Here is a 25,225-nt window from a genome sequence, read left to right as displayed (position 1 = left end):
TCTCTTTAACACCTTATCAAATTCTCTAGGTTTTCTCCACCACCATCTCGCCTTCATTTTATGATTTTTCAGCAATGAGAAAATTTGCTGCCAGAGTATATAGCTCTAGGAGGGGTGAGCTGGGTGGGAGGACAGGCCAGGGGAGCTGCCTCCAACTTTAGCGTTGGCCAGGAAGGAGGAGAGGGAGAGGCAGGATGGGGAGCTGACCGGCTACGTGTGTGTGTGTGTGTGTGTGGGAGGAGGTGTTCAAAATGTGAACTCCAGGCAGAAAGCTTGGGGAGGAGGAACTTGTATGTCACAGAGAAGGGACTGACACAGGCTCAGGGATTTGATGCTCCCGTCAGCACTAGCTGGAGCTTGTAGGACATTTGATCTATGTGTCTAGGTTCCCACTTGCCTCTTCTTCTGGAGTCCAGAGCTTGTCCCTAGGCCACCAAGAGGGAAGGAAATCAAACTTTCCGTTCACTGGCAAGGTGGGGAGGGTCTGGGTGGGAACTGGTTGAAGGGCAGATTGATTAAATCCATAAACATTTATTGTGTCCATTCTGATATTCAGCAAAATTTATTAGGTGACCACAGTGTGCCAAGCATTGTGTTAAGAATGAGTAGTACAGAGCCCAGGCCTTGTAGACACAGACATATTATTACTGCAACGTAGCCGTCCGAGTGAGAGGTACAGGCAAGGGCAGTGGGAATGCAGAGGAGGGAGTGCCACCTCTGCCAGGTGGAAAGGCTTCACAGATAACATGGGAGCTAAACATGTTGAAGGATAAATAGAAGGTCTGCAGATAGAAAAGGGGGAGAGGGCACTTTAGGTAGAGAACTGCAGGTATAAAGGCCCTGGGGCAGATGAGGGATGACCACGAAGGCGGGGAGGAGAGCAGAGCTGGGAGCCTGGAGCACCGTTTTGTGTGGATTTTATCCTGCTTCTTATCATGGCTGTTTGTTTCTTTATCAGTTTCCTCTTCTAGAATGTCAGTGCTTTGTGTGTGTGGGGGAGGGTGGGGTAGGGTGGTCTTGGCTTTATTCAGGTCAGCATCTCCAGCTCTTAGTATCAGCCTGGCGCTTAGCAGGGGTTCAGTAAATGGTTATTAGATGGAATTGAATGTTTAAGATAAATGTGGGGAGGGGAAATAGAGAGAGAGGTAGCTTGTTGAGGGAAAATTGATGCTGAGAGACTCAGGCAGGACTTAGAGCAACGTGGGCCAATTCCAGCTGCTGGAAAATGGATAATGGTCAGGAGTTCCAGGTCCCTTCTCCTCAGCAGCAAACATCCCCTGTGGCCTCAGCCACTGGGGCTGTGGAATTGGAGGTGGCAAGCAATGTTTCCTTGTGCGGTGCAGAGGATGACTTGTCCCACTGTCCCTGAGGCCTGTGGGGTCATGCTAGAGGGGGCAGGCAGCCCAGAGTCTCCTGTGGGTGTGGGGGTGCTGAGGAGCACAGGGCAGTGGCTACCCTCACCTGCGCTGGCAGCAGCGTCCACGAAGGTGCCATCACCCCGGTTATGGAAGAGGAAGTTGGGCCCATTCTCGTTGTCACAGAAGATATCCGAGGCACTGCTGCTGAGGATGGGGCCCACGCTGACACCCCGGCCTCCTGGAAGAAGACATTGAACCACAGTAGATGGCAGAAGCAAAGCCCCGGTTCTGTGTGGAGGGCATGGCTGCCTCTGAGGCCTTCGAGAAGCCGCAATGGGATGACTCAGGAGAGCCTGGAGATAGGGTGGGGTGGGACTTCTGACCTTCTGCAGGCCTCCCTGAGCCCAGATCTGGGCTCGCAGTCCCATAAACCTCTATGGAGGGTGACCTCACTGACAATGAGGCAAATGAAGAGCAAGATCAAGTCACTTTGTGCCAAAGGAACGATTCCATGAGCTAAGGAGCACAGCGGTGGCAGAATTAAAATAATCCCTAAACCCGGCTCTACCCACAACGTTTTGATCAAGTCACAGATTTCCCTGACAACCCCACCCACACCCCGAGTTACACATATGTTGGTCAAGACACAGGGTGAGTGCCTGTTCTAAGAACCTATAGGAATAGGTTCCAGCTATAAGTACAAGGGTGGTTACTTTGCTTTGTTTGACATACTGAACAATTGGGAACAACCTGCATGTCCATCAACAGCGAGTGATTGAATGGATTATGGTGCATCCATATGATGAACCATTCTGTAGCTACTAAAAAGGCTACAGAGATCCATATGTATTGACTTAGAGGAGTGCCCACGACATATTTCTAAATAAAAAAGCAATTTGCCAAGTAATACTATTGTGTAATCTTGCTTTCTTTAAAAAAATAGAGAAATACATGATATTTCTGAACATGTTTGTTCAAGCTTCTTCCTGAGTTTAGAAAAAAGTGGGAAAGACCCATCCCGAGCTGTTAACTCTGGCTGGCAGATGGGGTAAGATTTGTGGAGGGAAGAAAAGATGGTAATTGGCCTTTTTTGTGAATACCTTCATATTGTTTAGCTTGTTATAACAAGCTAAACTTTCCATAGTTGAAAAGGAAAAAATCCAATAATGTGTATTTTTTTTTTTAAAAAAAGAAAGAAATCAGCTCTACTTTAGAGTTCAAAGCCTCTGAGATCACATTTGGGCCACCTGTATCAATAAATCCAACCTTAAGACAGCTTGGATGAACTATGCCAACCAGTGTTTCAAATAAAGCCCTGAGAACCACATCCCCAAACGCCGGAAATGCCATGAAGACAACAGCCTGCCCAGGACCAGGAAATGGATTCTAGCCCCAGCTTGACCTTTTGCAAGACCGTGTGACCTCGGGCAATTTACGTTGCGCTTTTAGCCTTGGTTTTCTCAACTGTAACATGGGGATAGCATGACCTGACTTTCTATTTCAAGGATTTTGAGAGAATCAAGTAAGGTAAGATACGTGACAGGTCTTTGTGAATCCTGCCGCCTCACTTCTCAGAGTTGGGTCTGTGGACCTGCTGCAGGGGCATCACCTGGGAGCTTGTTAGAATGCAGAATCTCAGGCCCCTACTCAGTCAAGACCTGCATTCTGACAGGACCCCTGTGTAGTTTCCATGCATAGTGAGTCTGAAAAGGGCTGCTCTAAAGGGCTGTTCAGTACAGGAAGAAGAGTTATCAGTGCTCAGAAGAACTTGATTTTTTATTTTATTTTATTATTAGTTTTAAGTATACAGTACATTGGTTAGACATTTATATAGTTTATAAAACGATCCCACTAATGGCTCTTTCTCTCCTCTGGCTTTCTACCTAGAACTTGATTTAAGAAAATAAATAAATAAATGAGAGCTCAGACAGATCCAAGTGATATGGGCCAGGCTCCCCTGCCTGTCTGCCTCTGCATGGGGTAGCGGTTTCCACAAAGTGATCGTGCTAATTTGGAATAAAGGTTGTCTTGGTTCCCAGGTTCCTCCTGTCCTCTGAGAGATGCCCCCAGAGGAAATCACTGGGCCTTTCTCACTTGTGCGAATGGCACCTGCCTACCAGGGCTGGTGTTTCGGGGCAGCAGGACAGGATGGGGTAAATGGCATTACTACTCTCATGGTGGAGCTCCTTGTAAACACATTCTGGTCCCTGTGCTTCCCAGATTCCTCCCAGGTAATCTAATTAGCTCGTAAGGAGAGCACAAACCTCATGAAAATAGAGCCACTAAGTCCACAAGGCTCCTGGAGAGTGTCAGTCAAGATGCGCCCTGTGCTTTTCATTAGAAGAGCCACAGTGTGTGTGTGGGGGGACTTTCAGATGCCTTTCCTAAAGCCAGCAGGAAGGGGTGCTGGGTACAACCTGGGCACTACTTCTGCTCATTCAAAGAGGAGCTGCTCAGTGGCTGCTGGCAGCTGTCCTTGCTCTGGTCCTGCTAGACTCCAGCCCAGGAGCAGGCTTCAGTGAGAAACCCCTGGCCTCCCCTGGGCCCCCGGAAATTCCAGGTGGGGCTCCAGGACTTGCCACTGTTCAACTCCATCCTTCCTCACTCCAGCATCCTCCAATTTCCTCTCTGCCTCTGGCACCCAAGCAATGACACATTCCCTTCATTTTCTACAAAGCAGGTTATTTCCCTCTTGGACAAATTTCTAAATCTTTCTAATTAACTAATTGGGTTGGGTTGAAGCCTTGCACCATTTGTAACCTGTAATTACTAGAAAATTGCCATGGTAACCACACTACTAATTAGTGACTATTTATTGCCATGGCAACCAGACCATAACAGAGATGTTACCCGCAACTCCTTCTTGGCAAGTTTGCTGCACAGTTGGGGAGCAGGTGAGTTGACAGTTGGGGAGCCACCCTCTTAGGCACCAGCCCCAGCAGTCTCAGAATAGGGGGTAAAACTGGGGCCTGAGGCAGGGGCGGCCAGGTGTGCACCCTTCACTGATGCTGGAGGGGAAACTCTACTCCCAGGCTGATCATATAAGTCTTCTTGAAACTAATAAAATCCATCTATCCTAAGTGTAGCCTGACACCCCCACTCCCTGCCTGTCAAAGACAGAGGCCCCTTATTCAGCAAACATCAGATCCCTGGGACCTTTCTACCCTCCTCCCCCAGCCTTTCCCTGACCTGTGTCACATCCACCCTATCTCTGCCTTCCTAAGGTTTAGCACACACCTTGTGGGATATCCAAGGGGCAGTTAGGAACATCTTCATTTAGCCTTGAAGAATGATGTCCCATTAGGGGGTTAAAACTCCACTTTACATCAATTAATTATTTTATACTTCAGGCCAGCACATCCTCTTGGAGACAAGTAGTTCCCTATTTGGGGCCGGAGAGGCAGTACTGGCTTTGAGAAAGACTGGGGATCAGAAAATTCCTGTGTGACCTTGGGCACATCAGTCACTAGACCTTTCTGGGCGTCTGTTTTCTCACAAGGGAAAGACTGATAATAATAATAGCTCCTTCTCAGACTGTCATAAATATTAAGTAAGCCGGGTTTTGGAAGATACCTTGGAAAATGTCAGGTGCCACATAATCATTAGCTGGGACTATTTCCCACCTGCTGAGTGAATAATATCCCTTTTATTTTTCCAGCACTTTCAAGCCTCAAAGGCCTCCTGGTTTTGTTGTTGGGGTGTGAATGCTGCACCCTGCCCACTCCTTCCTGAGGGCTTCTCTGCCCAGGGCTGGATGGGAGAGGCGGTGTTACAGGAGAAATGCCTCCCCATGGCTCCCTCTCCCTTCTGCCACATTCCGGCACCCCTTGGATGATCTCCTCATTGGGCTTAAGCCCCATATGCCAGCCTCGCTCACCCTCAAGAACTGTACCCATAAACCTCTGATATTTGGACTTGGGTGATGCAGACCCTGGGTGCAGGTGATCCATCTGTCAGACTGCACCTAGGCCAATGCATAGGGGTGCAGGGTGGTGGGTGGTGGGGCGAAGAAGAGAGAGGTAGGTGTAGGGAAGGGGTGTGTGTGCTGCTGAACCATCCCAAACTGTGGGCCTGAGGACCCAGAGACAAGACAGTGGGATTCTCTGTGCTAAGGAAAAGGCTCTAGGTTCTTGCCCGGCCTCTGCACCTTCTGTGGCTGCAGGAGCTTAGAATTGTGCTCTCCAGGCCCTGGTCTCCCTCCCTGTGAAATGGGTGAGGGAATGAGAAGCTCTCCAAGGCTCCTTCCAGCTCTATTCTTCAGTGCATCCTTCAGGCTGGACTACAGGATAAACATGGTTGGAAGTGGGTTCCTGGGCCCATCTAGACTCAACACCATGGAAGTTCTGGGACGAGGCCTGTCAGCCAGGGAACTTGGACCTGTGAGAATAGTCTGCTGAGATCTTGGCATAAATATGACACTGGTGGGCCCCAAGGCCTGCAGGCTGCTAAGAACATCTAAGGTATTGTAAAAGAGTAGCAAAGATGTTAGAAAATGCAGGTGGTGGAGGAACAGGCGGTGCGTATGCACGTGTATGAGGGCGTGAGGGAAAGGGCGGGATGGTAACAGGGTCTCTCACCCTAAATTTCCTGAGAGTAATGCTGTGTTGGTACTGGTGTTGCCCTGCCTCCTCCCAACCCCCACAGCCCTCTGTGAGCTGCCAGGTGCTGGGTGGGGTTCTGAGTAAACAGTTGTGGAGGATATTAGACAAGGACATTCCCACTGCTGCCCTAATCCTCTGTGCTCCTCCCTACAGGACGCTGCGGGGCAGGTGGGCAGGAGCACAGTCTCCAGGATTTGTCTGCTGCAGCTGAATCTCCCAAACCTGGGGTACAGGGGGGAAGCTGCTCCTACTGTGCACTGAGGGGGCTAGAAGAAGCTGTTTCAGGAGAAAGAGCAGGTCAGGCTTCTCTGGTGACCTGTCGTCAGTCCTGTGTACCAGGTATGCTATACGTTTCATCTTATCTCATCGTTTTTTAGGTGAGGAAACTGAGGTTCAGGGAGGCTTGAAGGCAGCCAGCAGGCAATAGATCACAGTTCAAACTCACGTCTGAGTGCCCCCAGAGCCCAGCTATCCCCACAGTGCGCTCTCAAACATTCCTACCACAGTTCCCTCTTGGCAGAGGAGCCATCTACTCCGGGCAAGGCCACAGGCTTGATATCTCTTTTAAATCTCTTATTTTAGTTGAAAAAAATTCATACCGAGATTGCATTTGTATTATATAACACATCTGTGTTTGTTTTGGAAAAAAAAAAATGATGTCTCTTCTTGTCAGTCATCTAATGCATCTGATACCCTCTGTATTTGGGGGCTTTGGCTACCCCTGGCAGGGGTCCTGGGCCCTGGCTGAGGAGACTATCACTCCAGCTTTGCCTGTCCCCAGCTTTCAGATCTGGCTGCACTCCCGCTGCAAGGCCGGAGGCCACCTGGGAAGCTGGGAGGCTCTATAGCTCTGACTCTGCCGCCCCAGGTCACCTCTCCTGAGCTGGCTGGTGGGGATCCGCCAGAAGGCCTCAGCTGGGCTTTAGGCATCTCTGTCTATTCCAATAATGACTTCCTATAAATCAGATTTGCCCTCCGCTTTGTTCTGCACTGTTCCCAGCCATAGCAAAACTCCCCGCCCAACATCATAAATCCACCTTCATTTTCTTTCCAAATTTCTTTTAAGACTTCTTTAATCGCCACCTTGCAGCCCAGACAGATGCTCCCGCAAAGGGTGAGGCCAAAATGCAGAGTCCTTGGGGAGGGGTAGAGGCGAGTGGGAGGCAGGGTCAGAGAGAAGGGAAGAGATGGAAGACAGGGACGGAGAGGCCCATATTTGTGCCCAGGGCTGGAGGACAGGCTGGGGGAATACAGGGAGGAGGCCTCCAGGGCAGAGGCCCGAACTGCTTGCTTTGTGCCTCCCCCTGTGCCCAGCATGGCACTCCCTACACCCAAGAGATGCCCAGCAGGGGGCCCTGACATCACTGTCAGAGGAGGAGGGTGCTGTTATTTGCTACACTCAGTGGGCACTACTTGTGTGCCAGGCCCTGTGCCAGGCATGTTCCATGTTTACTTCTCACAACACGCCCATTTTTCAGGTCAGAAAACTGAGGCTAATTAATTGTCTACTGCATCATGGATGGGCTGTGGTGGAGGCAGGATCTGTACCTGGCACTCTGGGCTCCAGACATTGTCCTCTTAGCAGCTCTGTTAGATGGCTAGTTCAAGGTGCTCAGAGAGGATGAGGGATATGCCCAAGGTCACTCGGGCCCCAGAAGCAATGCAGACCTTTTGGTCCCCACCTTCCCTCTCCCTGGATTCCATACCAGACCCTCGCTATGGGTAGAACTAACTCTCAGGGTTCCCATGCAGGGCAGTTCCCTGCACCATCCAGGCTCCAAGAGGCTGAGGGAAGCTGGAGAAGTCAGGGCTTGGGATTCTCATCAAACCAGAAATTATGGGGAGTGGCCTTCCCTCAGCTCAGCTCAGTACTTCCAGTGGCTCTCTGGGAGCCTCCCTCCCTCCCTCCAGGGGCCCTCGAGTCCCCCGAGAGCGAGCACACTGGCCGCTAGATGGCACTGTGACCCAGCAGAGCTGCGGCCGCCTGCGGAATCGACAGTGTGGAGAGGAGGCCTCCCTTCCCCCTCTGGAAGAGCCGGACAGCTGGTGCAGGTAGCGCCATCGTCCCGGCCTGCCCGCGGGGTTGACCGGCCTCCTTCTGCTGCCCTGAGCATCCCAGGCCAGGCAGCTGCGTCAGCCACAAAAACCGGGTACCGCAATCAAAGTCTGAGTGCCAGCCCCTGGGGCTGCGTTCCGGGTGAGTGTGGGCCTTCTTCCTTCACCAGTCCTTCCCGACGACGTACAGTTTGGAGCAGGATTCTCAAGCTGGAGGTCATCAGAAAGGTCAGCTGATTGTGGCAGTTTAGGCATCAGGGAATGAGATTCTAAGTGCTAGTTTCTCTACATCCTTCTGTGTGACCTTGGGCAAGTCCCTTTTTTCTCTGGACTTCCGTTTGTTCTTTTTTAAAATGGGAGGTTCTCCGAGGTCTATCCAGCAGATGAGTGCTGTGTGGCTTGGTTCTGGGACCTGCGGCTCTCTGGCTGCACATCATGCCATGGCTTGCCTCCCTCCCAGTCTGCTCAGGGCCCTGTTCCTCACTGCCCGCTTCCTCCATGCTTCCCAGGGCCCAGGGCACTGGCCTGGAGTTGAGCATGGGACACGTGCCAGAGCATCGGCAATCAGGCCAGCTCTGGTGGTGGTTCTTACATTTGGGGTCCATTCCTGGGGTTCAGGAGGGTGCTCTGGGCTAATTTTCCAGACAGCTGTCCATATGTTGTTAACAGAGTGACAACAGGGGCTGCATGGTAGGGTTGGGGGCTTGGCAGACAGGGCAAGGGTGGGCTGGGGAAGGCGGGCAGACATCATAGTAACTTGGTGGGCCAAATAGGTTCTTGTTAGCCAAATGGCTTTTGGAAGTCTGCAAAGCTGCTCTAACGTGTCCTCTGGGCATGCCAGCTGCCCCGGCCTGCCTGTGTGCTGCTCCACAGAAGCTGCTGTCCCTTCCTTGAGCTGCCCTGTCCTTCCAGCACAGCCCGGCAGCATTGGCTGGTGCTCCCATCCCCATCCGTGCTCCTCCACTGTCTCCTCTTGGTCCCCTCCTTCCCCCTCCTCGGTTCCTTCCAGCCCAGCCAGTGTGAACAATGTCCCCTTCGTGCGCAAACTCAGCTACAACCTTCTGAATTCTTTTATTTTGTGTATAACACTCTTTCCCAGACCTTGCGTCCCTTCCATCTCGTCATTTTCTAGTGCTACACCTCCCCAGCCCACCTTCCTTCTCGGGCAGATCCAGGCACTTAATTGTCAAGCCAGCCGAGTGCACGGAACTGGGACCTATTCAGAAAAACTGACGGTACAAATCTAGGCTGCAGCTCCTGCATGTTTATTCCTTTTCCCAGGAAAACACAGTTTATTACTGACACTCAGCCTTTCTGCTGCACATCCGTTTGCAGAGCTCTGGAGCATTTTGATGGGGCTTGAGCTGTGCAAACTATTTTATTGTCTAGTCATATGTCCCCGCTAACTTTGTCAGACAGGCCAACATCAATTTTTCCCTTTCACGGAGGTGGAAAGTTGGCTAGAGAAAGGCATAATAAACTCAGGGGAGGCCGTGACAACCCATTCTGGGTAGGATTTTGAGATTATGCCACTGCTCAGGTGACTGGAGGCAGGGGGATGGCTCAAATGACCCCTCAAGTATCCCACCAGCCCCAGGATTTGGATTTAGGCAGGCTCCCACTTCGGAAGTCTGTAGTGCAAACTGGGCTGGATCTATCGGGGTCAACCAGCCAGAGAATCTCTACATCCAGAGGGCAGGTTCTGTGTGAGTAAAGCTGAAGTTCATGTGAGAAGCTGTTGTGCAAAGCTCTGGCTTCCTGCTTTTTGGCACCCAAAACAGGAGCTGGATTGCTCTGCCATCAGCAGTCTATTGGCAGATTATCAGAGTTTAGTCAGCAGCCATGCTGGAATTAGAAAAACAGCTTTCCCTAGAAAGATCTCCCTGTCAGAGACTCTGACAATAGGTCCCCCATCCAGAAAGATGCTGGGGGAGCCTGCCTTCAAAAAGAGTGCTGGAGAGGTTTTGGAACAAGAACACAATTCTTTGAGCTCAGTTATCTGAGACGGGACCCAGCTGAAGCTTAGGGATTTAGCTAGCACTCAATTCCTGGCCGCTTATGAGTAAGTAAATAATTTCATCTGCTGTTTGGCAATAAAGGATGCTTTAAATCTCAGCCTTTGTGAGTTGTCAGTTTTCTCCTACAGAACATGTTCACCCATCATTTGGGTCACAGCAGTGAATGGGGCAAGAGGTTCCAGGGAGAGGATAATGTTACGATATTCATAGCCCATGTCCCATGTCCACCATGGAGACCCTCAAAGCCCACACCTGCCAGTTATCTCATCAGCCCTTGGGAGTGTAGTGTCAGAGGAGACTTCTGTGGGCAGGAGGATGGAATAAAGCCTCATCCTCCCTCCCCAGGGACACAAACCCATCCTCTCCTGTGGTCTCCGATGAACTAGACTTGGCCTCGCAGGGCTCGGCGCCCAGCTCCAACCCCCAGCCTCTCCAGTTCATAGCCTCCCATGTCACTCTGCATACCTGTATACTTGCTGACCCCAGCCTCAGCAGCCACATCTCTGAGCGCCAGAATGCCCCGGGAGAGGTCGCTGGCCTCGGGGTCCATTTCGATGAGGGCATCAGGGCCCACGTTACCGTAAGCATAGTTGGCGATGTAGATAGAGTAGCGTCCGGAGCCCTGCGGAGGAAGGGAGGGAGGGTGGTTGAGCGGCCCCATCTGTGCTCATCGAGGTCTTTTCCCCAGAAAGCGCTCTCAACTTCCTCTCGCAGGACCATAGCTCTTTCACAGGGTCAGGTTCTTCATCCTAGGTCTGGGTGTGTATGGCCTTGAGGGCCGTCTGTCCCTACAGGGCACAACTGCAGAGGTGCCTTTCACAGAGGTCACAAAGTGCACAATGCCCACTGGAGTCCTAAAACAAAGCCACCCTCCTCTTTCTACCCTGTTCCAGAAGAACACGTCCCTTCCTCTCCCCCACAACCACCTTTTTATAGACAATTTTCTAATGTGCCTCCCTCCAGCTGAGCTCTCTCCAGCTGCCAGCCAGGGTAGCTGCTCAATAAATATTTGCTGATTGATTGATCTACCAGTTCCCATTATTCTCAGTCTCTCTCCCATTCAAGCCCACTCCAGCCAAGATGACAAGCAAATTCCAGAGCCATCTCCCTCCCCCGTTCCAACCCTATACTTCTTCGTTCCTTTATTTTGGTCGCACGAGAGGCTCACATATGCAGGGGTCCTCTTTCCCTCTTCTATTCCTTTGTTTTCCCCACATTATCAGAGAGAAATACTATCCTGCTTCTGCCTTTATCATTCTGTCTCAAATTTTTCCTTTTCCTTTGCATCCAGGGGAAGCTGTGGGCACCAGCTCCTCATTGCTGCAGTTACTCTCTTCTGTGGTCCGAAACACTGCTGATGAAAGATTCTTTTCTGCCCGTCATTGTAATGGTGTTATTTCTTCAATGGATGCCTCCTTTCCCCCCAGAGACCCACACAATTTCGAAATCAGTTTTCTAACTTTCCTCTCACCCTTTTCATCATTTCCCTCCAATTAATCAAATAGTAGATATTTCTCGAGCTCTAACTACGTGCAAGGCACTCTGCTATAAACGTACTTAAAGTCTTCATTCTTAGGTTGCTTATAGTCAAGTTTAAAGGCAAGTCATAAACACAAAACAGTGCAAGAGTGACGGCTGAGTTGAAGACAATAAGAGTGTGCTCTGTCACCCATTCTTTTCCACCCTCTTGCTTGCTTCTGCTTCTCACCAAATGGCCCCATGACCAGAACCCCATTCCAACAAACTGGTCACTGACTTCATCCCTACTTTGGCACCATTTTCATCGGGAAAGCTGATTAAGAGCCACTTGGGTCTGTCTGACCAGTGGATGAGGCCAGCGAAGGCCCTCATGGTGTCCTGGGGGGTGCAGACCCGTCAGCAATCCTACAGTTATGTGTGTGATTGAGATAGTACGTACAGGATTTCCTGGGTACACAGAAGATGGGCTCCTAACTCAGAAGAAGGGCACCTAGCCATGGGAAGTTCAGAAAAGATGTTCTGAGAGGAGTCTCAGCCAGGTGAAGTGGAGGAGAAAGAACCTTCCAGGCAGAGATGAGCCAGAGAATGATGTATGTAGGGAAACTACAGGTAGTCGTTTCAATGTTACTGGAATGTAAAATGCAAGACAGGACATATCAGGGGACAAAGTTGGAGAAGGTGGTAAAGCTGTTCCCTAAGGACTTCTATGCCCTTTCTTTTTTGGTTATCTGTGTCTCTAGCCTCCTACCTGGGCATCGATGCTTTACAACCCTTGTTACTCAAAGTGGTCCCTGGACCAGCAGCATTGGTGTCATCTGGGAGCATGTTCGAAACGTAGACTCTCAGGCCTCACCCCAGACTTGCTGGATCAGAATCTGCATTTCACAAGACCCTCAACGTGATCCCTATGCAAAATGGAAGTTTGAGATGCACCGCTTTACAATACGGCTTCATGATTAGGGGAGAACTGTGAAAGGTTCTGCCCACCACAGGAGCTCGGCATACATGTATGGAATGATTTGACGAAGAGTGAATGAATGGGGCTGAAGGGGAAAGTGCGCCATCACTGTAACTGTTCATGACCCTACCAGCTGTTAGCATTCTCATCAACAAATGGCAATGAACGCGCTTGCATAAACTGACGTGCACTCTGCTAGAAATTAGAATATTTATAAAATTTAGTTATACCTAGTTCCTTATTTCAGTGTATTGGGGTTATTAAACTGACAAACAGGTATGTAACAGTTGTAGAAGACTGCAGAAATTCACATGTGAACTTGACCACGATAATTCTGGGGGGTGAGATGATTCCAGGAGAAGAAAGATGTTTCTGCAGCTTTGGGTCCGGGAAAGTAGGTCTCACCATTTAACCTAACAGGTGGAGGGCTCATTAAAATTTTGATGCTAGGTCCCATCCCCAGAGTTTGATTTAAGAGGTCTAAAATTTGCATTTCTAACAGGTTCCCAGGCGAAGTTGCTGCTGTTGGTCCAGGAACCACACTTTGAGAACGACTGGTCCAGGGCTATTAACCTGGGTCCCAGTCCAGGCTCTGCCCTAACTGGTTATTTGTCCTTGGGCAGATTCTTCAGCCCCTTCAGCTGCATCTCCTCACATGTTAAACAGGGACTGTATTCTCCCTGCTTCCTGGCAGGTTTTTTTGGGAAGATGAGATGAGACAATGCATGTGAGAGGTCTTTGAAAGATAAAAATGCTATGTAAACATGAGGCATAATCATTATCTATCAGGGAATGCTTCTTGTAAGAGATAGGCTTTGAGTTGGATCCAGAAAGGTGGGTGAGTGATGGGGCAGCTGAAGATGAAGGGTAGGCAGGTTTGGGGCAGAGGACAGATGAGAGACAGGGAGAGGGAGAGAATGGTAGGCGTGAGGGGTTGAGACATTTACCTGGTGTGATGGTCCTCAAACTTAAGCCTGCATCAGAATCACCTGCACGGCTGGTTGAAATCCAGATTGCTGGGCCCCAACCCAGGGATTCTGATTTGGTAGGTCTGGAGGGTAGGATAGGGTGGGGGCCTGAGAATTTGCATTCTAACAATGCTAATTCTGCTGGTTCTGGACCATACTTTGAGAACCACTGAGCAGGTAGACTAAAAGTCTCCAGGCCAGGGCTGTGGAGCTGAGGAAGGAGCAGGGTGTAACAGAACTTGCGATTAGAAATTGTGTCTGATATTGGTTCATCCAGGGGCATGGGTAGCTGAGGGGTAAAAAGGTTTTCTGATTCATTTTCAGGCAGGCAGGGCTCAATTCTTAGCTTTGTCTGCCACTTACTATGTGACCAAGGTCAAGTTGCTTAATTGCTCCAAGGCTTAGTTTTCATATCTATAAAATGGGGATAATTAGAGCATCTACCTCACAGGCTTATTATGAAAATTCAATAACGTGATGCATGTAAAGCACTTAGCTCAGGACTGGGCATGTTGTTAGTTTGATAGGTGTTAGTTGTTATTGTGATTGCTCTCGTGTTTTCCTACATCATGCCGCATTCCTATCTCTCAACTTCCATACCGGCCTTGACCTCTCCCTACTCCTCCCTTCCATAGCTCTCAGACCCTAAGGATTGCCAAGGTCGTGGCAGACTCAGAAAGCAACCCCTCTGCTGGTGGCAGACAGGCCGAGCCTGCGACTGAGCAGGGACTGAGGGAGCTGCTAAGTGCTTGCCTACTGTGCTGCGTGCCAAAGCATATTTTTTTGCATTTCACACGGTGCCTTTGTCCTGTGGTTATACGTGTGGGTGTGCGGATGACCTTGTTAGGACAGAGAGGGCATCCCTTTGTGATTAACCTTCAGGCCCTCCCACCAGCTCTGAGAAGTTTCCCACCTTAGCTGAGTGTGGGAAGTCTTGGTCCTGAACGACTGAGACAGGAAGCCAGGGAGGCACTGGTAAGAGACCCCAGCAGCGGCCAGGCCTGGCACCCCTCAGACCCTCCTTACTCTCGGGGCGGCTCACAGAGCCGCCCCCATCCCCCACATTCCCTCCTGCCAGGCGGGAGTCCAGGTGGCACAGATTCAGGTCAGGGCTAAATGTGGCTTCACAGCCCAGCTTGGCTTCTCTTCTCAGCACCAGCTTGTTAAGAAATAAATATTTATACCTGGCACCTGCCTTTTCCCAAGGCCTGGAGGCCCCTTCTGTGAAGGTTCACACTGAATCCCCAATCCCCTCGCTGAACCCCCAATCCCCTAGGTACCATCTCAATCCTGAAATGAGCTGGCCCCCTTGCCCCTGCCCCTAGAGTAGGGGCCGGAGATGCTCCTGTGGAAGCGGGGCAGCAGCTGGTTCCCTGATTTAGTGATGACTGCTGTGTAAAGCCAAGGAGGGGGCAGTAGGGGAGCAGGTGACAGGAGGGATAAATCACCTCCACAGCAAGCCTCTGGCTCTGGCTGGGGCTGCCAGGACAAAAGCCCAGGCGGGGCCACCCCAAAGGGCAGATGGTTGCAGCTGCTCTTTCTCTTCTCATCCCACTTGGCCTTTCTTCCCCACCCATTTCCGCACCCTCCTTGTGGGGTGGACTAGCAGCGCAGGAAAGCATTGATAGAACTACTGATTAACTAAAGTACTTGTACATTCAGGTAACACCCCTGCTTACCCACCTATGAACCCCTTTGTCGTGCCTTCCTAAATATTTACAGGGATGCCTTATGGCTCACTGCCTGGCTCGTAGTAGGCACTTAAAAATATTGGTTGAATAAATGAATTAATGAATGAACGAACACAAGCTTTAGAGCTAAACGATTCTGATTCATGTCCTAGCCACACCACCAATCCATCTTGGGTCCTCGGGCAAGTCACTGCTCTAAGGCGGGCCTCGGTACCCTCTTGTGTCCAGTGGACACAATGATGACAGCACCTAGCCAGTTACCTCACTGGTTTCTGGGAGGGCCTCATGGGAGAAAGGATGTGAAAGTATATTGCAACTCATCCTGCAAGTCTTGGTTGTTAGTATTTAGTACTTACTATGTACAAGACACAGTGGGAGCTGCCAAGATGGTGTAGCCTTGGGCTCTGCCCTTGAGAGCCACACTCTGGGGACATATGCCTGTTGGCTCCCCTTTGGCTCTCACATCGCTGTGTGCCCCCACCTTTGCCCCAAGCCCTCCATGTACCCGTGAACTCACCGTCCTGTCCACACAGGCCACAGAGCGCCCGGCAAAGAGGCTGGCCACGCCACGGGCCACGTTGACCTCATCGCTCAAGACGTCTTCCCACCGGCCATTGCGGAACTTGAACAACTTGTCCGTGTACGTGGCCACCCCTGGAGAGAGGAGGAAAGGGAGGCTGGTGGACGGTGAACCAGGGTGCAGGTACGTCTCAAGGCACCTGCCACTAGGTGGTTGGGGCTGCAGGTAGATAGGTCATATGCTCAAGGTGAGTACGCCTTGCAGAACTCACTCAAGCAGGTGAGACTCCACTGTTTGGGGGGCACTTAGGTATCTTCAGTTGAGAAAAGAGACTCTGAGGCTTATGAAAATGGCCAGCCTATGGAAGAAATGTTACTGCTACCGTGCGCCTGAGATGACCCTCGACGGCTGGATTTCACATTCTGGACTGTGCTCCTTATGACATCGTCAGAGAGATCCCAGATCGCTAGTATGTCAGCACACAGACTCAACCCAGAATGTCTTTTTCTCTAGGAGCTGCACCTTACATTCTCTCCTGATTTGGGCCTCGGAAGAAACTGGGTGGGTCTTCAAGTCCTGACTGAGGAAGGGCCTGGAAGGGGCTAACAGGTCTACACTTCCACCCCCGGGGAACCAGCTCAGGCAGCCCTGGGAGGTCACTGCTCCCAGCACTGGGAAGCCCTACAGGATAGTGGTCTCTACTTCTTTGGGATACTGACCCTGTGAGAACTGGATGGAGACCAAGGCCCCTCAGCTCAGGGAGTCTGCACCACACAATATGCCATATGGAACTGCAAGAGGTCTGTGGCCTCCTGAAGCTCATTCATGGCCAAGAGGCTTTGTTCTGGGGATGTGGGGAGGAACTCCAGTGGCTGGAGCGCTAGCCCTTCTGAGACCACTAAGGCAGACCTCTCCCCTCTGCCCTCACCCTTAGTTTATTTCTTGTAAATGTGAGACGCACAGTATTCATATTTTAGGCAAGATCATGTTCTACCCTCTCACACAGAAATACAGGGGAGGAGCCACTGAAGGAATTGGGGTAGGTAGCTTGGGGAAGAGTGGACCTAGGGACAGAGCCCGTGGACTTGACTCTCTGGCTGGCCCAGGGGAGAGGAAATGGGCTTAGCCTGAGAAGTGTGGCGCAGCGGTTAAGACCCCTGGATTTAGAGTAAATAAGCATGGGTCTCAGTCTTGGTTCCGCCTAGATTGTAATTATTGACTTTGGGCAAGTCGCTTAGCACTTCTGAGCCTTAGTTTTCTTATTTGTAAATAGAGATAACAATAATAACCACATTCAAGTTTACCATGAGGAATGAATGATATGATGCACATTAAAGGTAGCACAGTGTCTCCCCAAAGTGGTAGGTATCAGAGAGAAATGACCATTCCCATTTCATAGATGAGATTCTCTCAAAGTCCTTTAGGGACATCAGTTCTGTCTCGCAGGGTTTTGGTGAGCGTCAGTGTGAGAATGAATGAATGAGTGTGAGTGTGAGTGTGAATGTGTGAGTGTGTGAATATATGAGAATGAGTGTGTGTGAGAGAGAGTGAGTGAATGTGTATGACTGTGCGCATACGTAGGTGAGGGCAGTGTATAAAAGACCCTTAAGTGGCTTGGCCCAGGAGAGGACAAAAGGTTTGCTTTCTGAGTGGCCTCACAAGAGGACCTCCGAAGGCCACGGTGACCCATGGGGGCTGGCGGGGTCTGCAGTTGGTCTCAGGGATGTTTGCCAGACACCAGGGAGCTGGCCCTGGAGCAGAGCCATCCTGCCCTGCCTGACAATCATGGGGGCACAGAGGTCTTGTGCAGGGGAGAGAAAGTTCCTTTAAGAGCAAAGCAAGAAGCAGATCCAGGAAATCGGCAAGCATTTGTTCAGGTGGAGGCTTGGGCTGAGGAGCTGCCGCTGGGATCCGCACAGAGCTGCTGTGGGTAGGAGGGAGCCCCACTGGGCAACTGAGGGGCCAGTTCCAGACAGACGCATAGGTGCTGCTCTGACTCTGGGAGCTCAGGGGCCTGGGCTGGTTCCTTATCTTCTTCTGGCCTTGGTTTCCTCACGGGAGAGTTGGGGGTAACAGCTGCACCTCCCCCCATCACGGTGTCACTGTGAGAATTACAGGAGAAATCACACTGAAGCCTGACCCCAGGTCAGGCACCTCGAATTACTTATCAGCAGCTCCACACCCCCCAGGTCCACAGCCCCTGCCGCAATCTCTGGGGACAAGACGCATTTAGAAATTTAGATTTTTCTTTTAGTTTAGAAAGGTAACACAATGTACACACCATTTATTACATAACACCCCCGGCAGGGACTGGGGTGGCACCTGTAATTACACACATTAATATTTCTGCAGTGAAATATATGAATATTCACACTAAGTGGGATAAATAAAGCCTATAAATAGCTCACGTCAGCTCAGGACAGGTTTTGCTATCAATTCAGCACTTGAAGCTTTCAGAGCGTTTTGGATTTGAGGACTGCGGAAAGGGACTGTGGACCCAGACTGCCATCCTCGTGGCTGTACCCGAGGCAGTGGCAGGCTTGTCATCGCTTCCTGATGTCTGGGGGGCCTCCGAATGGCCCTGCAGGCTTCCCAGTCTCTAGCCTTCACCGACCGTGAGTGACCCTTGCCCTTCTCTGTCAAACCAGGGCCCCTTTAGACTGCCCGTCCAGTTAGTCTAGTCCCCCCTGAAATATCGAGGTTCAACTCCGCCAAAGCCTGGGCCAGGTGAGAGAGCAGCTGCTGGCAGCTGGAGCTCTGCAGAGCTCTGACGGATACTTCCACATTCCATGGGAGAAACTGCTCCAGCCGCCGAGTTCGTGCATCAGGTAGACAGAAGAAGAAAACAGGCCCAGGCTCTCTATCCCCATCTGTTTGCGTCGTCACCTCCAATTCCTCCTGGCCACCCAAGACAGAATTTCCCAAAGTGTACTTTCTCTGCTCTCTGTGAGCTGCCTGGTGAAAAGACTTGGTGATCATTGGAGTTTGGGAAAGACCACACATCTTCCATCTCCCTCTTGGAGATTCACAATGAACATCCGTCTATTAAAACTTTGAAAAGCCCTGCAATAAATTACCTTCTTAATTTTATTTAATCCCGCCTTTCTCAAACAAACTTGGCCACAGAACTCCTTTTTGCAGCTCACCTATTAGCATCCTGTGGAACTCGTGCTATTCTTAGCAAATTGCTGTCCTCGGGTGTTGATGTCTGGCCAGGCTCTGGGTTTTTGACCAGAGGGGTCAGAGTATCCAGTGACGTTAGCCTCTTTCCCACTTCCAGCCTCCTGGCTTCCGAGCTGACCGAGGACGCCCAGAAGAATAAACTAATTAAGGTAAAATGTGCAGCAGCGATGCGGAGCCTTGTAGATCATAAATGGGAACGGCAAAATCAATGGCAGCCCTTCTGCAGGCAGAGGCCCGCGGCCTGGGCGATAGGAGGGATGGGAGCCCGTGATTTAGGGAGAGCAAACGCTCTGGCAGCTGCAACCTGGGTAATTAGGAGTGTCAGGAAGACAGATAAACAGCGGGCCGTGTGGGTCGATGGCACTGGCAATAAACACCCAGCGCTGGCCCCTGGCCCACGTCAGCACCTAATCCTGCCTGTGGCTCCTTGTAGCTCCACTCTGCCCTGGGGTCCCCCCACTGAGTTGAGGGGATGGTCAGCTGCTCGGGAAGGGGAGAGGCTGCTAGTTGCAGGAGAGGGGGGCTCTCCTAAGTCTCTGGGGGGGACTTTGAGAGAGTGGGGGCCTGGGAGAAATAGGAGAGTGTTCAAAGGCAGGGCAGGGGGCTCTGGATGTCACAGCTCCTGTGAGAGGCATATCTGGGTACTCCCACTCCCACCCCGACTTTGACATCTTGGCATCAAAGGAGACTTGAAGGTCTCAGAGTCCCGTGAAACTGCCAAGGAAGGCCCAGTGGGTGAGGCTCAGGTGTCCACCAGGCCCTGCTTGGTGCCAGGTGCTGTGGGAGGCCACAAGGAAGTAGGAGTCTTGGGTCCCTGACTCGGGGTGCTCACTGTCTATTTGACAGCATGAGAGATAGGTAGTGGAGATGCCATGGGACCATAGTAAAACTAATATTACTTAACATTTCTATAGCACTTTCTATGTGCCATGCACTGCACATATGTCCACTTACTAATCCCCACCCCAAGCCCATGAGATGGATACTATTTTCATGCCCAATTTCAGAGGAAGGACCTGGGGCATAAGAGACAAGGGGACTTGCCTAAGATCCCACAGCTAGCAGAGCTCCTTAGGGTAGGACAGGACAGCACATCCCAGAGCCGCTGTGAAATCAGGACAGAAGAGGACACAGTGATCGGGGAGGGCTTCATGGTGGAGGAGGCACCTGAGCGGGGACTTGAAGGGTCAGAGTAACAACAACAATGACTGGTTTATAGAGTACTTAGTAGGCCAAACTTAGTAGGCCAAACATGAAGAATTCCATTTTACACCTGTCATCTTGACTAAACCCCACAGCCACCCTGAGGTACAGATAGAGTAATTGAGGGGCAGAGAGGTTAAGTTATTTGCCCCAAATCACAGAGCTAATAAATGGTGGAGACAGATTCAAACCCAGGTCTTTCTGACTCCAAAATTTGTGCTTCTGAACTTTACACTCTGTGGCTTAGTCAGAGAGGAGGGGTGGGTTTGGGGCAGGCAGGTGTCATAGACAAAGGCACAGAGGGGCGCTGAGTTTGCTTAGTGAGAGGGTCTGCAGGTGAGGGCAGAGAAAACACGGCGGGGCTGCAGAGCATACTACTTAGGACTGAGGGCGGGGCTGGTCATGAAAGGGGCTTCTGGAGATCTGGGGAAGACTGTTTCCAGAGGATTCCTCTGGCAATGGAGTGAGTGGGAGTCTAGCAAGGGAGAAAATGAAGGGGGCTGGCCACTGTTTTAGTAGTTCTTGCTTGATCCAGGATGACAACAACAATGGGAGTGGGGAGTGGGTGCTGGGTGCGGGAAGGGCAGGATGAACTGGCCGGCCAGAGCAAGGGACTGGCGCACCATGTGGGACGGTGATGGAAGCAGGGACATTGGGCCAGCTGGGGGTGGGAGCAGGAGCTTGGCTGCAGACAGTTTGCGTTTGAGGTAGTGGGAAGGCGTGCTGAAGAGGTCACGGCCATGAGGGATGACAGCTCGCAAAGCAGTGAGGCTGGAGCTGGGGACAAAGGAAAAGACCAGGGCTACAGACGGAGTTCAAGGAGCAGCCGCGTTTGGGTGGAGGAGGAAGAACGAGGGGCAGAGAGGGAGGAGTCATCGGACATGTAGAAAAGGGGGAGGTTCTGCATTGAGGGCAGCAGTGTCAGTCAAGCAACCGGTACTCCAGGTACTCCATTCTCCATCCCTGGTTCCTCCACGTCCAGTTCTACCCCACCCCCACCCACCAAAGGCAACTTGAGCCACTGGGAGGGTGAGTTTGGGCCATAAAAAGCTTTCCCCAAGGATCACTGGCCTGAGTGCCTCCTTCCTCAGGGGTGGCCCAACCCTAGGGAGACGACCTGACATGTGGCCTGGTCTTGGTGGCAAAGAGAAGGGTGAGCAAATATGTGTGGCAGGGCAGAGGCTCAGCCTCTGACCTCATTCATAAGGCAGAGAGTACTGACGAACAGCAGAGCTGGGGAGGTAGCCAGCAACATCCCTGGCCTAGGCTGACCTCGGGCAACGCACAAACTTGTCTTTTTCCTATCTGTAAAATGGAATAATGAGAATGGCCACCTATTATCAAGTTGTTGTAAGAGTTACATTAGATAATGTAAGTAAAGTTCTTAGAACAATACCTGGCACATAAATTTAATAAATAATGACAGTATCATTATTACATCATTATCATCATCCTCGTCCTCATCCTCACCATCACCACCACCATCACCCTCATCCTCATCACCACCACTATCATCATCATCATCATCGAGGGAACTACAGGGTGTGACTATTGCAGGTCCTTATAAGCCACATCCTAGGAGGCAATTGTGACATTAAGTATAAAATGCTTTATAAGACTTAGTCAATGAAAAACTGGGAAAGCAGTAATGGCCCCAGGGGAAGAAAGAACTAGTTGAGGCAAAGGACATTTTAAAAAAAAGAATAAACCCGGGCTCCCCTGGGTCCCCCTATATAATTTCCGACCCCGGTCTTCCTTTCCATCCCAGGGTGAAGAAAGAAATCTGATCAACCCCTGTCTGCCGCTTCACCCGCATTACTTCATTTAGCCCTCCCCATAGTCATATCAGGAAGATAGAGCCTACATTTTACAGAGAGAAATGGGGGCTCAGAGGGTAAAGTCATTTACTTAAGTTTGCACAGCTGTTAAGTGGCAATGCCGAATTTCAAATTGTGGTCTTACTGCAAAGCCCCCCTCCTCCCCCATATTAAAGACCTGGGGTGGAGGCTGGGGGAGGGAAGTCCCCAGATCCCAAGGAGCTTCGTTACAACAAAGAAAATGACCTTCAGAGCTCCAAACTCTTTATGCTGCTGCTTTGACAGCCTCACCCTTTCTTGCTGCTTATGGGACTACATGTGAATAAGGCACAGTAGGGGTGGGGGGAAGGAGCCTGAGCAGTTCATGAGCTCATCTTCCCAGATGGGGCCATGCTGAAAATCAGTGACTGTACATCCAAGGGAAACATCACTGGGGATTAGGAGACCATAGGATCCATTTCAGGGCCTACAGAATGCTAGAAAAAGAGGGCGGAGACACAGGGCAATGTATCTCAGGCTTTACCAATCATAGAAACGCCTGGACATCCTGTTAAAAATGCAGGTTCTGGTCCAGTAGGTCTAAGGTGGGGCCTGAGATTCTACGTTTTTATGAGCCTCTAGCCGTTGCCAGTGCTGCTGGGCTGCAGAACCACCTTAAGTAGCAAGGTGTAGAGTATCTGGGTACAGTTGGCACTGGGCCTATGTGAAGGAGCTGCTGGACAATGGGTGCGCTCGCTCTCAAAAGCAGAAGGCTCATCTGCTATGTAGGCAGAGGAGGCTGGAAGTGCAACCCTACCCCAATTCCCTTTCTTCTCTCTGGCACAGTGACTGATGCCTCCTCTCTGAGAGGTTACAGAAGCCCCTGCTGAAGGCCTAAGTATAACACAGAGACCCAGAAGGCATCAAAGAAAAGGGTGATAAATTCAAGTCCACAAAAAGAAAAATTTTCCACATTGCAAAGCCCACCATGAGCGAAGACAAAAGAAAAATGGCAAACAAGGTGAAACTACTTGCAACTTGTATTACAGAGGGCTAATTTTCCTAATTTATAAAGAGGTGTTACGAATCAATAAGGAAAAGGCCAATAATCAATAGGAAAAATGGGCAACGGCTATGAGAAGACAGAGATTCAAATACATAAAAATATGCTCAGCCTCACTCAGTTTAGGAAAAATGAAAATTAAAACTATATTTAGGTACCAATATTTTCCTATCAGACTGGCAAATACTTAAAAAAAAAAATGATGACACATTGTGTTGGTGAGAATGCTGGGAAATGCTCACTTGCATCAGAGCTGATGGGAAGGTAATTAGGACTGTCCCTTTGAAGCACAATTTGGCAACGACTATCAAAACTACACATGTATATTCCTTTGATGTAGCAATTTCATTTCTACGAACTCGCAGAGAAACACCTGCAATTGTGGAAAATGGCATGTTGTACAAGCTTATTCATTTGGTGGCACTGTTTGTAAGAGCAAAAGATTGCAAAGGATCTAAACGTTCATCACTAGAGGACCAATTCAATGAGTGGCAAATCTGTACCGTGGAGTACTACACAGCCATAAAAAGAATGAGCGAGCACTCTGCTGTCGTGAAATAATATCCCAAACTGATTGTTAAAGGAAAAAAGTAAGGGGTGGCACTGTGAGTAGAGCGTGCTACTATTTGTGTAGAAAAGGAGGGACGTATATGTAGACTGTGAAGACAGCAGAGGCAGTGACCATTCTCCTGAATGGAATAAGTGATAATTCATGCGGTAAGTGGCGGGGCTCAGAGCTCACGCTGACCCATCCAGTGCTCGTGCTCCTGCAACTCCAGTTCACATGGGCAGGAGAGCCCAGGGCCATGCAGTGCAGCAGCTGGAGTGGCCAGGGCAGGACCCCTGGGGGGATGGGCTCTGGGAGTTGTAGCAGGTTCTGGGTTCCTGGATGCAGGGGCGGGTGCTGGGACCAGCCTCTTGTGCCCCTTCGTCCTGCACCTACTCCTACTTGGTTTTCACCATGTAGTGTTGCTTGAAACACACTGGCTTGTATTTTTCCAGGTCAGTTAAGCCATAAGCTTGATTTCCTGGCCCAGACCTTCTTGGGATTGTGCTTGATCTTCCTGTTCCCTTCCTCTTACCCACTTTCTAACTCTTAACCCTTGACCCATGTCCTCCTGGTACCATCTTCTGAGCAGTGCCTTGTTTACACTATGGTCCTTTTCTCTTTCTGTTCCTAACAGTCTCTCTCTCCTATGGGCCAGGAGGGAGACCTGTGTCCCCTCTGTCCAGGACAGTTCCAGAGGCCCTGGCTTTCTTTATGCCACAGAATTATAACTGTCACTTAGAGATATTTACTAAATGACATAAACACGTCTTTGGTCCTGGAAATACAGTAGCAAACAAGGCAATTTCCATCTCCATGGAATTTAGTAGAAGAGTAGAAGGGATGAACTACAAACAAATATATAACATACTTTCGGGTAGTGGTAAGTGCCATGAAGAGAAATAAAGCAAGGTAAGGGCATAGGAAGTGATCGGGGTACTATTTTAAGGTGTTCGGGGAAGACCTCATCTGAGGAGGGGCCTGAATGAAGGTAAGGAGTGAGCCGTGAGACCAGTGGTGGGAAAAGCATTTCAGGCAGAGGGAACAGTAAGTACGAAAGCCTCAGGTGGGAATGTGGTAGCAAGAGGAAGAGTAGAGAGAATGAGGTCAGAAAGGCAAACCGGCTCATGTCAGGAGGGGCGGGGCAAGGGATGGTAAAGAATTTGGATAGACTCTATGGAGCCACTGGAAGGAGCTGAGCTTATGGAGTTGACATTACATTTCATGCTCTACGGATGAAGGGGTTGTGACTGAAAGAGGTCAAGTATCTTGCACAAAGTCACCAAGTAAGAAGCAGATAGATCCCAGGTTGTTCGAACTGACCCCCACAGAACACTGACAGGATGCAGAGTTCCAGCTGTCTTCCAGTGACCCCAGTGCATGACATCCCAAAGGCTGGCTCAGGGAGAGGACAGGGACTGTCCCTTGACGGGTCCCTCTGATGCTGTAGCACAGGCTAAAGGAGTCCCCAGTCGTATGCCACGGGCAGGTGGGGGCTGGCTGGGGACATCTAGAGAGGATCTCAGGTTCCCTGCAGTTGGCAGGATGGCAATGGCCGAGTGTCGTGCCAGCTGGACCCAAGGAAATGCTGACACGGCACAAATGTCCTGGCTCCACACCCCGCCCACTGTCGATGAATCAATTGAATCACTCAACTGAAAAATTAACTCAAACCCACAGACATCCCTCAAACCCACAGAAGGTCACTGGGAGATGCACGCCTGGGGCTGAGGCTGCCGGGCACCGCCATCCTTACCTCAGCCCTGGGAACCCAGCTCCAGCTTC

General features: G+C 50.6%; 1 protein-coding gene across 4 annotated transcripts in view; it reads right to left on the bottom strand.

Annotated features, from left to right (window-relative positions):
- Positions 1–25,225, bottom strand: part of CRTAC1 (cartilage acidic protein 1) — a 149,574-nt gene that overhangs the window by 44,617 nt on the left and 79,732 nt on the right. For all 4 annotated transcript variants that reach the window (XR_005654710.1, XM_039871576.1, XM_039871574.1 and 1 more), the window contains exons 4-6: positions 15,646–15,782; positions 10,498–10,654; positions 1,462–1,596 (exon numbers count right to left, since the gene is read on the bottom strand). Coding sequence is in view for 3 of the 4 variants with exons in the window: in XM_039871576.1 (XP_039727510.1) it covers positions 1,462–1,596; positions 10,498–10,654; positions 15,646–15,782 (429 nt within the window). In the remaining variant the exon portion in view is untranslated. The remainder of the gene's footprint in view (positions 1–1,461; positions 1,597–10,497; positions 10,655–15,645; positions 15,783–25,225) is intronic.

The sequence above is a fragment of the Pteropus medius genome, unplaced genomic scaffold (genome assembly GCF_902729225.1).
Source record: "Pteropus medius unplaced genomic scaffold, Ma_sr-lr_union100, whole genome shotgun sequence".
Classification (NCBI taxonomy): Eukaryota; Metazoa; Chordata; class Mammalia; order Chiroptera; family Pteropodidae; genus Pteropus; species Pteropus medius.
The sequence above is the reverse complement of the archived record's forward strand: the minus strand, read 5'-3'. Positions and strand labels throughout refer to the sequence as shown.